The sequence below is a fragment of the Chroicocephalus ridibundus genome, chromosome 7 (genome assembly GCF_963924245.1).
Source record: "Chroicocephalus ridibundus chromosome 7, bChrRid1.1, whole genome shotgun sequence".
NCBI classification, from domain to species: domain Eukaryota; kingdom Metazoa; phylum Chordata; class Aves; order Charadriiformes; family Laridae; genus Chroicocephalus; species Chroicocephalus ridibundus.
Window position 1 is genome coordinate 55,986,777 of NC_086290.1, and position 14,897 is coordinate 56,001,673.

At 50.8% G+C, this 14,897-nt stretch overlaps 1 protein-coding gene across 1 annotated transcript in view; it reads right to left on the bottom strand.

Annotated features, from left to right (window-relative positions):
- LRRC75A (leucine rich repeat containing 75A) overlaps positions 1–14,897 on the bottom strand; it is a 93,408-nt gene that overhangs the window by 47,776 nt on the left and 30,735 nt on the right. Inside the window, exon 2 of the mRNA XM_063340843.1 lies at positions 11,699–11,827. Within this exon, the coding sequence (XP_063196913.1) occupies positions 11,699–11,827 (129 nt within the window). The remainder of the gene's footprint in view (positions 1–11,698; positions 11,828–14,897) is intronic.

Genomic DNA, 14,897 nt, shown 5'->3' on the forward strand with positions numbered 1-14,897 from the left:
ACAGCGCAGCTGCATCCCCTCTGGAAGGAGCGATCACCTGGTGATCCCCAGGAGGAGGAGAACACCTCGTACACGTGGGTTGAACCAGAAAGAGGGGCTCCTCTTGCCTCATCAGCACCCCACGGGGTCCTGACCCACCCCAGATCTGCAACGCTGCTCACCGACACATCTCCTCCATTTGGCTGGGTGAAAGCATCTCCAAGACCCCAAGGCAGCCAGACCCCCGAGGAGCTGCCCTGACGAGGTGACTCTGTGCTGGGGGCTGCAAAGGCAAGAGCTTGGAGATCGGTAGCAAAAGGCAAAACTTCTCCTTGCTCCAAGAAATAGCCTGAAGCGTACATCAAGACAGCTGTGATGCTGCAGAGGGGCTAAACGCGAGTAACTCTTCAAATTCTAGGATCAGCGCTGGAAACGCGAGCGTTTCCGAGAGCCAGAGGAGTTTTGGTTCAGCCAGTGGTGTGCACAGCCCGTCCCAACGCCAGGCATCGCTTTCCCCTACTGTGAAATGCTGATAACGCTCTTTCCCTTCTTCGCACAGGGCGTGAGGACCCAGCCTGGAAAGGGCACGGAGAGCAGCCCGGCAGCAACAGTGCTTTATCCTCAGGCGCTTTCAGCTCACCCTGAATTGCCACAGCACCTCCGACCCCCCCTGCAAAGGCTGACCACGCTACCCAGCAAAGAAGCTGAAATTTGGCAAAACAATGGATTTTTTTCTTCCAGTCCACAGCACAGGGCAGGATTTGGGGCAGGCAATTACACCATCCCGTAGGACCCTGTACCTGCATCACCCCATACTCCTGAGCCCTTGCTAGCTAAGCTCCACGTGCTCCTCAGCAGGGCTCGCTTCTCTGCCCTTCCAGAGACTCTGGACGTGTCACTACCTCCATCTCTTTCCCCAGACACTGAGGAACTGCCCCTGCCTTGCCAGGAGAGCAGCATGGGTGCAACAGGGCTAACCAAAATATGTCCTGGGCACCGACAGCCTTCGGTGGTCAGGGTTGAAAAACGGATGTACCAGCTGCTCGCAGCCCCAGAACAGCTGAGATCGGGTCATAATATCTTTCACCCAGCTTGACAAACGGCGAGCAGGACTTTTCTGCCGGACCCAACTCAGGTGTGGCCATAACCCGTGGCTGGACAATTCCTCAGCCATCAGCAGTGGTCTCGCAATAGAGAGGACACCCCTCCTTATTAAACCCCTCAAACTCTCCTTGCTAAACCATTCATTTCTGCAAATCCACACTGCCGGCAGACTGTTTGCTTGCTTAGTGTTCACACACCTGTGGGTTAGGCTGGAAACAGAAATTAAAACAGTCATCCCAGTGCCCAAGTCACCCGGCTCTGCCCTCCAGCCGCACCGCGGGAGAGGTCCCCACCACTCTTCAGTGCTCCAGGTAAATAAATACGAATGCTCCCGCGAGGAGGCAGGGAATCAATATGCTTCCTTCCTTTGTGGTAAATTATGTTCTGATTAAAAGCTAAATGAGCTGAACTCAAATGTCAATTACCATCGGAAAACATCAATAAAGTACGTTGTTACTGTTTAATGAGGTACCCGTTTCTTCAATCCGTCGTTTCCCTCGGGGACACTTACTCGGCGTTATCGGAGAGGCTGCAGGTGAAGCGTGTGGCAGCACGGACAGTCCTGGATGCTCAGCTCGGGATGGGGATGGGAACCCGCCTTTGCACCAGTATTTCTGTGCAATGACACACAACTCTTGGCTGCCAGGGCTGTGCCAGAAGGGGCCTTAGAAAAGACTTAAATTTAACCAGGGCAAGTAGAGCCCTTGCCAGCTCTAGTGAAAGAAGCTCAGCTTCAGTGGTTCACCCTCCTTCATCACAGTTCTTCCTAGCAATATTCCCCATCTTGTGATTCTCTGGGAGCAAGGGACAGGATCAGACAATGCCTGCTTGACCCAAATTCGTTTTGTGGCATGGATTGTGTACCAGCGGCTCTTCGATGTCCTTCTTAGGAGACGTTTTCTGGAGCGGAGCGATGCGTTAAGAGACCAGGGACTCAATTCAGATGCTCTCCCCATTCGTGCGCTCTCAGTCTCTATCACATCGACAGGGCTGAGCAGCAAACCCTTCCCCTGTATTAATAGGCTGAGTTTTCTGAAATTTCAGAGCATTTTCATCCAGAAACCAAAAACTGCTGTCTCTGACAATCCTCTGGGAAAGCTACGATCAGTCTGCAGGCAGAGGAGCAGAGCACGCAGGAGACAACTGTATCTTGTATGGACTTGAGGGTCCACTACGGAAGAGGCAGGTAAGATCTGGCTTCACCACAGAAGATGGCATAGATGGAAAGAATATCTTCCAGAAGACAATCTGAACCCCCAAGCACCGCATCTAAACATGTAGTTTCTTCTTTTCTGTCAAGGCAGAACTGCTGAGCCCCAGGTGCTGCCACAAGACAAACGGTAGACCCTTCTCCAAGAGACGTCACCGACGCTAGAAGTGAATCTTGCTTGTCACAACCCACAGCAGAGCATCTCTTATGGCTCTTTTTCTTGCCCATCATGAAGGGGAGGCCACCAAGAAGCAAGGCAAGAGAAGCCTCTTCTCTGTCCAGCCACGGAGCATCACTGGGAGAGTCAAGAGCAGAATCAGGGGGGATCTGTGTCATCTCCTATGGGTTTTTTTTCTTCTAGAGGAGAAGAAATTGGGAAGAGAAATAACGAGGCAGCAAAGAAACAACTGACCCAAGGAACTGGTAGATCCTTCCAAAATGCAGCCACGGACCTTTCCCTTCTCTTTTTGGCATTAAAATACTTGTGCTGACCTGCCCCCTTCCCCCTTCTCTTCTGCTTTGGATTCAGCTCTGAAGTTTATCTTGGGTGCTTGCCCTTTTCATGAAAGATGGGGCCACCATGAAATGTCTTTTCCTGCTCCTGGCTCTTTTTTTAATCTTCTGCTCCAGCTCTGACCTGTGTGATGTCGCCCATCACCGACAACTGCTGTCACCCAAGACGCTCTCGACTGCTTGGCAGAAGAGGGGAAGCTGCGCACGCAGCGCTTCGCACATCACTCGCCGGCTCGTGTGGCACCTGACATTTCGGAGGCCTTGCAAAATCCATCTCCGAGCCGACGAAATCCACCCTGCGGCATTTAGGAGGGTTTGCAGATGGTTACGCAGTGGTTAGGAAAGGTCGTCTTATTATTATGGGAACTGAGTGAGGAGCCCGGCAATTCTGCCAGCCGGCATTGAGATTTTGGGTTTAAGCAACCCAAAAGAGATAAAAACATTAAAGTTTGATAAAAGTCACCCTGGCCACGCTGGACTTTTTTTTTTTTTTTTCTTTTTTTTTGAAAAGCCTCAGTCAGCTCATTCAATAACCATTTGTGTTTACACAACCTCTTTCATCCCAAATTGTGCTGCAGCATTTCAGAGACTTTCAAATCACAGCTCCTCTATTCATTGACCCCCACATGGTATCAGTTAGGTAGCTGGGAACGTGAGAAAGACTTCTTTGTCTCTCCAAACTGCAGTGAGAGTCGCACACGCTGCCGGGCCTTAGCCCAAACCCATAAAAAACTCAAGACTTTTTAATCCGAGGGCAATTTTTATGGCACTGATAACGGGGTGTGCTGGGTGGGCTTCCCCAGGCTGCCCCCCCACGCCTGCCTCTTCTGCGCTTAACAGGCTCAACAGCCTGAATTTCCCTCGGAGACACAACTGGTATATAAAAGTGGCCATAATATGGCCAAAACGGGCTGTAATTTTCATAAATCAGCCCCGGCACCCAAGGGAGATACCCAGCTAGCCAGAAAGGGGGGGTCACCCCATCACACATGGCCTCAGAGAAGGGAAAACAAAGCAGCCCGGGGGTTACGGGCAGGCAAACCCTACACACAAAACACATTATAGTGCCTTGCACAAATAGAAGCCACTTCATCCCGCAGCCGTGACGCTGGCGCTGCGGGAGAACACAGATTTGGCACCTTTTATAAGGTGCTATTGCTTGAAATATAGTTAACATACCTGACATTTTAATGTGGTGGTGGGTTCCCCCCCCCGCCACACACACACACCATGAAGCGTGCTTAAATAAAGGGTGGCACCCTGCCGCTTCCCCGCTGGTGCAGGCGAGGCGTATGGTTTTAAAAAGTAAAAAAACAGGCGCCAGCAGAACAGTGCCACGGATCAGACTGCGACTGATCGCTCGACATCCCCACGCGCGAAGGGGCTGAGTGCTGGGGAGCAAGTCCATCGTGGGGGGTGGGGGGGGGAGACGAGGACAGCAGCGGCTTCCTCGCATCACACGGGGTTTGGACAAGGAGGCTGAGGCAGGGCTCATCCCCTCGCCCTCCGCAGTCCCATTTCACAGCTGAAATGGCAAATTTGCCAGCGGCGCTGCCATCACAGCCCATCTAGGCCTCACCATTATTCCCTTTTAGCCTTAATATTAAAAAAACGTCCAAAGTGCAATTTTCCCCCCGTTTCCAAGGCGCTCTGCTCAGCTTTAGCTCACACGCAGGGGCTGTAAAGAACACCTATCTCTTTCTTTAGAGAACATCATCTCTCCTTTTGCAAAGGAAAGGTGAGCAGAGGGCATGGCACTTCGGAAAGAACCGGAGTTGTCGTTAATGGGGTCTGAGCTTCGCAGCCTGTTTCATACTGCAGAATATTTTAATGTATTGCAGATGTCCTCGATACCCGTGAAGAGTGATCTTCACACTTGGAGCAAGACCAGCAAAAAAAAAAAAGAAAAAAAAGAAAAAAAAAAAAGAGCCATTAATACAGAATACAACTGACTTAGTTGAATCTCCATCATCCCCTTCGCTTTTATACCAGCTATTTGGGGTTTTACAGAGTTTTCTTCATAAATCAGCTTCCTTTTACGATGTTTCTTACAGCAAAGAACAAATAATACTTAGTGTTGTCATCGCACTTTGCATCTGGAATCCCAGAGCTTTGTAAGAAGATGCATTTTCCTTGCACGTCTAATAGCAAAAGGGAAAGGTAAGAAACTCGTCGGGGCTGAGAAACTCACCCAACAGACTGTGCCTGAGCGTCCTTCGATGTGTCATCCCCTCGTACCTGTAATTTCAGCTCGTACTGCCATAAAAAATGAGCGTGACGTCAGAAACTTGGAATGATAATTTGAATTCAAGATCAAATAATAACACGTGTTGGAGGAGCCGGATTAGGTGCTTCGTTTGGGGATAAAGGCACTGAGCTGACAGTCACGGTACCCTGATTATATTCACCCTGTATAAATTGAGTTTATTAATACTGTTTCAGCAAAATAAGAGCAAAAAATGCTCCTTTTAGCTTCAACACAGCTCCATCAGAAATAACACATTTCAAAGAAGCAGGGCATAAAAAAGCCAACGTCATCTGTAAGTTAAATCCATATACCAGGGGGCTGAAGAAGGGTTAGAAATATATTATTTCGTCCAGGGCAAAATAACCACTTTTTCTTTCTATACTTTCTTGTTTTCACGGGTGACAATTCATGTAATCAAGCCCACACTGCAAACCTGATCGATTTAGAGCTCCTGCAGGAAGAGACACCTGAGCCCGGGACGCGGCTAAGCACGTATTTCTCGAATGACGCAGAGGCGAACAAGAAAATAGATCTTCGCTCTATCCAGAGCTACGCGGGCAAAATCCATTTTGCTTCCAGTCCCAGCACGTCACCTCTCCAGCTACACCAATCTATTAGAAGAGTCTTTAAATGCCCTCCCGAACACATTGCTGTCGCCGTATATGTTGAAAGACCATGAATTTTGGTGGGGAAGCTGAGGGCCACGTTATCTGCTGTAGGCAGCTTCCACGCCGAGATGTTTGCCCGCACCTAGCGCCCTACGTGCAACCGAGATTGCGCCTTTCACCCGTCCTCTTCGCGGAGCTGCAGCCTAAGAGGTGCGGGCGCCAGGAGAAGAATGGACAGGCAAAGCTGGACTTTGGTCCCGGGTTTTGCTAAGCTGCTCTGCCAGTCCCTGCCCAGCCGCCCACCGGCAGAAAAGCCTTCCTCCACGGAAAGTGGCAGGATGGGGATCAGCAAAGCCAAAATCTCACTTTGGATCTACTCCGGGCAGCCTTCAGGGGGCTGGAGGAGCTTCCACACCCCCCGGCTGTTCCCCGGTACCTGGGCACATGCCCAGGACCGTACGAGTTGGTGCAATCAAACACCCCGAGGTCGCAAGGGAAAAAAGCTGCCTTTGCCCAAGGCTTCACTGTGTCCTCTCCCCGGCTCCGCTCAGCGCTTACCCCACGTTCAACAAGTCCTCAAACCAGAGGAAAACCTGACTCACTCCCTATCATGGTCATCAGTCATCCATACATGTGGCTTTGGTCTGTGGAAAAAGAAACCGGTTTAATTTTCCAACGGTTTATGGCCAGATATTCCTGTTGGCAAAAAGAGCTGTGAATTTTTTACGGGGGCCCTTTGCTCCTTACGCGTTTGTGTTCTCAGCTCCTTCGCCTGGAACAACTCCCGCTGGAAACCCGAGCGGCTGCAGGAAAGATACGGGGCATCGGGGCAGCTCCGTCCCACACCATGTGGCTTCGCCAAAGCATTTTGTCCCCTTTCCCCGTTTCACAGGGACGGGCAGACATCGTCTCGGGGGCCAAGAGCACCAGCAGCACCCACTGCCTCCCGGTTCAGCGAGGGGCGGCTGCGGGCTGTGCCTGGGGCCGAGCCGCTTTCCGAGGAACCCGCCTGGCACCTTTCCACAGGGCTGGAGAGAGGCAGGAAGATAAAAGACTGCCCCAGGCAAGGTCACGGCCATGGGGAAGAAAACACTTGTTCAAATGTCTTTGATCCTACGCAAACAGCCCCCTCGAACTGGAAAACTTGCTGCACAACATGAGAGTTTCCAGAAGAGCAAAACTGCCTCTTCTAAGGCGTAATAAACCCCCAAAGGTTTAAAATAGCTGCACGAGGCGATAAATATGGAGTGCAACATCTACGGGCATCGCTCAACACAACGTTCACGTGCAATGGCAGCATTTATTCGATACGAAACCTTCCCCGGCAGCAAAGCCCCAGCCGGAGCGGGGCAGTTGCTCTCGCCCGGCTCCATCGGCGTTTCCGGAGGCACCGCGCGGTCGTGCTGCAGGCACGTCCCGGCCCCTCCGGGAAGGGGTGCTCAAGACACCCCGTTTTGGTTGAATCACCATATACATTTGTGAGCAGGGATGGGACCGAATCCAAACCCCGACTTCCAAGTGATACGGAAAAGAGTTTTCACTTGGCTCCTTTAGCACAAGTCACCCGAACACAAACACCTCAGGGAAGGCTGGGATCTCGGCAGGGTCCAGAGAGACACCATCCGGCCTTTACACACTGTATCCTGACATCCATATGAAAGCTCACCCAAATGATTTCCGCACTCAGGCTCATTCAAAGCACTCCAGGCTCCTCCAGCGCAAGTTAAACTTCTTGCCTTGCTGCTGGTTTGAATTTACTCGCTGGAACAAGCATCCACTGAACTGCGCTGAGCCACAGCCACGTTGGAGAGCCCAGGCCAACTTTTTTTCTGGCCATACAGACCAGGACGTGTTTACCCAGAGCTCGGAAAAATGATTCAACTTTTATTTTAGCTCAGAGGAGAGACCAAGGGGTCACCTTTAAGCTAAGGGTGGTATAAATAGAGGCTGAGTGGAAAGAGCAACGTACAGGGAAGTGCTCTCGCCAGGAGGGAGGAGGAAAGCGAGACCCCAGAACTCCAAGCAGACACGTATTTAATAGAGCAGGTTAATAGGGACCAGGGTCCAGGTCAGCCCCATCTGTCCCTCCTTATGGATGTGGGCAAGTTCACAGCTGCCTCAACCTACATACTCACGTATATTCGTGCCACGGGATGCAATGGCATGCTTTTGGCCGGCGGAGCAAAAGCCAAAACTTCTGCAACAGTCCTGGCCCTGAGCTTTCTCCTGCTCTCGTAGGCGGCTGCCAAGTCTCTGTCAAAGAAACTGCGGGGAGGGAAAGAAGTCTGGGGGAAAGGAGGATCGGATGCTGGAAAATAACCCAGGTGACTAAGGCTTGCTGGTTTGGGGGGACATAAAGAAAATCAGTGTCTCGGAATATCACAACCAAACACCAGGATGAAATTACTTTTCGCCCAGCGCACAGAGCTGCCAAAAAAAAAAGGGGGTTTAAAGGAGGGGTGGTGGCACCTAAAGCTCAAACAAGGCTGGACCAGGAGCTGAAGCACAATCCTGCTGTTGCTGGGCTTGTCACCCGCCTGGTCCCTACTTTCCTCTCCAAGGCAACACCTGTATCAACCTCCCAGGGATGCTCCAGGACTTAGCAACTGCCTGTCAGCCCCTGAGGATGCCTGACGGAGCGCCTCACCGCGCAGCAGAGTATGGCGATATTTTCTTTGCTGTATCAATACAGCTGTTGCCGCTCTCATGCGAACACTTGCCACCTGCCGGCATTTGCCGCAGCAGCCTTGTAAGGGACCGCCAGCCCGGAGAAGCCATCGCTTGCTCCAGCACCAAAGCAACCGCATGGCCTGGTGCAAGCCCTGAGCCGTGCAAAGGAGGGGGAGAGGAACAAATGCATCCAACGAGCAGCATCTCATGCAGAAGAGCCTCAGTGCTACACAGGCTGGATTTATTCGGGTTTGCTATTGCACGTTTTACCACCACGGTTTGCCAGAAGCCCATGATTCAGCATTAGGAGTTTGCATCTCTGTGCTTACACTGGCACTAACTTCTTCGCAGCATTTAATGCCAAAGGAAACATGCAGGGAGACATGCGAAAGCAGGTATTGGGCAGCGGAGCAGTTCGCCGTTGCATCAGCGGCCTCGGGTTATTTTTACGAGGAGCACAGAGCGCACACTTGGCCGCGGCTCGTTAGTCTCCCAGGGCAAAACGTGGAGGAGAAACCAGCTTAGTCACGACGCTCTGGAAAAGGGTAACCTCAGCGGGGGAACGGGGCCTCTCTGCCTGGAAACAGGCCCGTCAAAATAGGTTTCTTCAGTTTCCCATCTCATTGCCCCACGGGGGAGGAGAGAGGAAAAGATCTTTTTCTCCATAAGAAAAGGGAAAGGGATATATTGGTATCCCAGCATGGGTTTACCTACTCAGCACAGGGATGTGTCTACATCTTGAGCTCACACCGTAGGACGTGGGACATCCATCCTCAGTCTGGAGGTGGAGATTTGGGTCCCTGACGTCCCCGAGCCATGTCTGCACGCTGCTGCACTCGCTCCACCCTTCCCAACGCGGCTTATTGAGTGTAGGGAGTTTTATGAAGCACTTCCAGAGCCAGTTTCACACCGTAGCCCAGGCAGACACACCCCGAGCATCACAGCGGTTTTTCTTCAGCAAAATTAAAGGAATCTTTAAATATTCCCAAAAAGCAATTTCCCCCATTTTTAAACAGTGGTGGAGGTTATTATTAAGTAAAACATCCACAAGAAACAGCAGTGAATGACTCTATCCCTTCATACACTCTTACAGGAAATTAAAGACGCATTTTTAGCAGTAAGTACAGGAGAGCGATGCCTGCAGGTCCCAGCTCGGACCCCAGCCCTGTCGCACCAGGCACACCACGCCCATGGACGGTCCCTTCCCAAGAAAAGCTTAAAAATTCCACGTGCAAATCAAAAGGAGGCAGGAGATGGGTGAAAGCCATACAGTTCAGCAGCAGAGATGAGAGCGGATGAGCTAGCTCGGAGTTCGCTGTCTCCAGGAGGAAAAAACAAACAAACCACCCCCCTCCCCAACAAAATCCAAGGATACAGAGCGCAACAAGTGTGCTTTTGGCAGAAATTCAGAGGCCTGATGAGCTCACAGGGACCTGCTGGGAGATACAAACATTCCCTCCAGGAACACCCAAAAAATATCTGGGGTTCACTGTGTGACCCCCAACAGGAGCTGGGTCTCGCTCTTATGGCCCCCCTGAGATGTGGCTGGGACACTGGTGGTGCTGGCCTCCAGGAGGACCGCGGGGAGGGCTGCACCCCTCCATGTCACAGGGGATGGACCCACAGACATCAGACACCCACCCCACCTGCGGCATTTGCACCTCTCCTCCCGGCTCCAGGTGACGTCAGTGTATCAAGTCTTACGTGCAGTAATGAACCTGGATGATTGATGCCCTGGCGCTGCTCCAGGCAGCATTTTCCCAAGGGCAAAAAAGGCATGGGAAGAGTTTGGAGGACAAGGCAGGAGAGTGTTGGGAATAACGTGGCCTGGGAGGTGGTTCCTGGTGGCCCTCAAACAGAGCTCCATCACATCTGCAACATGACCAGAGCCAAACGCAGGTTACGGGGGTGGAAGGGCTTCCTTTTTGCTCAAAGGAACTTTTTGGTAGCTTATTGGTTCCAGACAGCAAGTTCAGGGAAGCCATGTAGCTCCCACACTCCCAGAGAAGGTCTTAAGATGAAGACATCCCACCAGGAAGCTCTGCAAACCCTCCTTTGGGCTTACCAGAAAACATCACTCAGCCTCTTCCTACAATTCCCATCATTTGTTTTAAATGTAACTTTAATTCCTGACAGGCACTGTGCAGGGGAGAAAAAAAAACCACGACCATGATAGATGAGCCTTCAGCTCCCCCACCACACTCTGACCTCTATCAGACAACATGAAACACAGACAGAAATGTGTCTTTAGGAGGAAGCCCATTAGCGGGAGTTTCAAGAGGAGTTGAGGGAGCATCAGCAACTACAGCTCCCGCTCACCCTACGGCCTGCACCGTGCTTTGCAGAAGAAAGCCATTTCCTCCGAAAGGCGCGTATCTTACATATTTGCAACCTGTTCATCTTTGGTGCATGACACGTCACCGTGACTGTAGTGCCAGGACACATCACACCGATTCAGTGGAGCTCCCAAAAATTACAGGTAGGGAACTGCAGCACAGGACTAAGCGATTAAAAATCCCCAGAGATCTGATGCCGCCTACATCTCCTGTGATCAATGTCTAGTAGCTTTTGGTCTTCTCTCCTATCCCTCTTCCTCCTCACCCAGCGTGTTTTGAGAGATCAGATGTTTCATACCTTTCTAAGCCTACGCTGCTCTGCGAATCAGACACAGATGATATTGCTTATTTAAAAGAAAGCCTGGGGAAAGAAACCTTAATTATCCAAACAGCCAGTGGCCACCACACAAAGTCACACTTACCATGGAGGAGAAGGGAGGGAGCCAGCCTGGGATTTTCAAAAGCCCTTATGCTGCTATAGCTGCCAGTGAGCAAACGGGGCCGAGCGTTTTAAAAGCCCAAATCTGCCTGGGGCTGCGCTCACAGAGAAACCTGCCCATGTCCGAGCCCAAACAGCAGCCCACGGAGGCTGCGCTTTGTTGGGAACCTGGCCTTGAAGGCACAAGCCAAGGACTCTCTCGTCATTTGGGGTCATGATAAATATTGCTCAAGGGCGGGGAACGGCCTGTTACCCTCGCGAGGCAGAAAGTGCTCCTGATGGGGTAAGGTCTTTAACACAGAAACACAAAGTGGCAGAAAGTAGAAATGCAAATTTTGCACAGGCAAAACAAACCGCTAACACACAAAATACAAACATCATGAGGCGAACGTCACTTGGTCAGCTAGAAAGCCCAATACTGTGCAATCAAACCACAATCTCCGAGCAGGTCCTCTTCATCCAAAGACACCCAAGCACAGCAGTAACCAGGAGGCTTTTTCCCTGGCACTCAGGGAGAAGCTCCATGCTCCCAGTAGAGCGGTTTCCCAACCTACCACAGTTTTGGAGGTGCGACGAGACCGTGGTACCTACCGGTTTGGGGCAGTGGATGTATCTAGCAAGGCTGATGATCAAGTCGTGAGTGATTGGATCCACCAGGTTTCGAAAGCTGGCGTATCGATAGAGGACATCATCCAGAGAGGTCGATTCCATTCCTAAATCCTGCAGAAAACAGGTAAATGAGCAACATCAGATGTGCTACAAAAGCCAGTGCTAGCATGGATCTTAAAATTAGCCCACATTGGTGGTCCCCATGAAGAAGCCAAGAAGAAAGTGATCCCCACCACCATCCAACACAAGGAAGGGACAGATGAGCACGTCAGCCTGGGGAAAGCTGCACTCCTGCGCTTGATCTGCCCTGCAAAGAGGCGTTAGGGCTGCAGGATGAACACGCCGGTGCCTCTCGCAAGCCATAAATCCACCGAGCCAACAGTATGCTTACAACAAGGTAAAATCAAAGATGACTCCAGAGAACAGGACAGCTTGATCGCCATGAAACTGGAATTGGAGAATAAATATAGCATAGATGTGCTGTATTTATTCTTCAATAATATAATAATAATATTGGTCAGCTGGCACATGGATGAAGGAATGAGACTAAAACTGCAGCAAGGGAAAGAGGAGGATAAATTGGGGGGGTGTGAGGAGCAAAGTGCTGGACTAGATTGCCTGGGGAAGGGGTGGAGGCTCTGCCGTTGGAGACCGCACGTGGATGTGTCAGGAACAGTTCAGATGGAGCTGATCCTGCCCTGGGGATGGATCAGACCTCCTGAGGTCCCCTCCGAGACTATTTTCTCTGATTTTCAATGCTTAGACATAATAATTTGAGGAATTTTGGCAGAGAACTCATCATCATACGAAATACGTTAGTGCACAGGGACAAGGAGGAGTAGGGTTATATATAGTTTACTCTTTTTGCATTGAATATTTTATCTCCACTATGTTTTGTTCCCCAGCAGCAGCCGATTAGGGGACAGGACAGCACTCCTCTCAGATGAATGCACATTGAGGCGAGGTCCATCAGCCACCCCACAGGATGGCCAGAGGCAGTCCATCGAGGCGATGTGCCTCACAGGTCCCATCCAACACCAGAGGCCCAGGAGAGCTGGCTCATTTCTCCAGTCCTGCCTTACTGGGTGAGCTTGAGCAAGCCACTGCCCTTTCGCCTTTTATTTTTGACATGAATGAGATGTTTTGTATTTCTCTCCAAAAGCCTGCTTTCACTTTTAAAGAGTGAAGCCCAGAAGCAGCCTCCTCTGGTTGGTATGGATAGGATTTAGGAAAATGAAGACCTACAGGTTCTACTGCATTTCAGGAAATTCATCTCTCCTTCGGGTGTCGCATCCACCTTCCCATAGCAGAGACACCACTGCACCTACCCCAAGGCATTTACTTTCCAGATGACCTCTGCAAGACTCAGTGAGCAGGGACATACCTAGGCTGAGACCTGTTTGCCACCCCGCCATGCGTTTTGGCAAGACAGAGCGCCTACACTACTAAACCAACGTGGAAACGGTTGTTTGATAGCCACCACTGAACACTGGAGATGTAACTTGGTAAGGAAGAACCGACCACCAGCATCGTTCCAGTGCAAACACCTGTGTAGGAAGCCACAACATCTGGTCCTTCAAGCCCTCAACTGGCAATGGGAGCTGGGTTTGTTAGCTGCAGGGCTGGTCCAGCTCTGAGTGTCTATTCCCACTTCCTGAACCACATCACTGCGCGAATGAGGAATAATTTCAACTATCCACTAAAAAGCAGGCAATGGTGAAATCCTCATATCTGTATCTCCAAGACCCCCAAGAACAGCCACGCTGGAGACAGAGACTTGTCCACAACTACATCAAATGCCAAGTCCTCCTCCCACGTAGCTGGTGGCATCTGGCATGAAGAGTTTCATGACGTTTGAAAACACACGTGTCTCTGCAGGTGAAAAGCAATGGCAGCGCCCCCAGGGGTTAATCGCGTTGCCATCAAACCAAACTGGCCCAGTTCTACGCAGAAGCTGAGGCTGAAAAGAGCTGAGCTGCAAAAATGAGATGGAAGTTTCTGGTGACGAAGGAATGAGCAATGCAAGAAACACGCATAAAAGGGAAAGCATTTGGCGCTCTGGTCCTCTTCTTAGGGAAAACCAACCAGCTACAGAGATGAATTGCAGGAGGGGACGCCAAGGGCAGGGGGTGCCGTCATGTGGAGCTGGGAAAAGCAAAACATAAAAGTTATTTATAAGGTGCCAGTAACAGGAAGGTGCCATGTGGGAGTCTCAGCCTGGCTAAGTGACTCAATTAAAAAAAAAAAAAAAAAATAATGAAAAGTGTCAGACACACAGCACAGGGCTGGGACAATCTTATCCACCATCATCCTGCAAAAAGCAGCCTTCCTGACCCTCTTTTTATTTATAGTTTTGACTATATAACTTGTTATGCATTGAACATCTTGCACTTCTGCAGAACTTGCCATGGGAGGACATTAGAGCATCTCACAAGCGCAAATTGCACTTATCACCCACAACCACAGGTACTTAGGATGCATTTAAAAGGAAGGCATCGCACAGAGGCATCATCTCCCTCAGGGAGCTGGGCAGAGCAGCTCAGTGAGATGTTACGCCCCGCGGATATGAGGAAGGAATCCATCTCAAATACGCGCCCCAGCCAAAGCACCGCAGCTCCCAGTCCTCCCAGTACAAACGCAGCTTTTGCCCCACCACGTAGAAGTGCAGCAGGGCTGGATAGAGCTGCTGTCGCGAGAAATCAAAAAATCAACACGGCAGTAAGAAGGTAGCTTTATGCGGTCTAAAAACTATTAAAAAAAAGGAAAAAGAAGTTAATCACAGACCTGACGACCTGAGTAACCTCCCTTTGTACATATCCACATGGATAAACACCAGGCAGAAAAACAGAAATACAATTCAGAAGCTTCAGCTATCAGAAATCCATGATCCCCGTCAGTCCCACGGCACAGATGGGGACAGGAATGTGCGGCCGAGGGTGGGGACTGTCCCCAGGTGCTGGCACCACTCTGCAATTTAATCAGTTTAGGTGTGTTAAAAGCCCCCTGAGAGCGCCTTCCTCCAGCCGATGTCCCCGAGCTCAGCTGCTCCAGGGTCACAGTCTGCAGCTCATTGTTGACAGCCACACACGCAATTTGTTAATAATTTACATGAAAAAGTTCCCTTTCTCCTGCCCCCAGTGTTTTAATACCGCAAATCCAAGCCAATGACAACTTGGCGCCC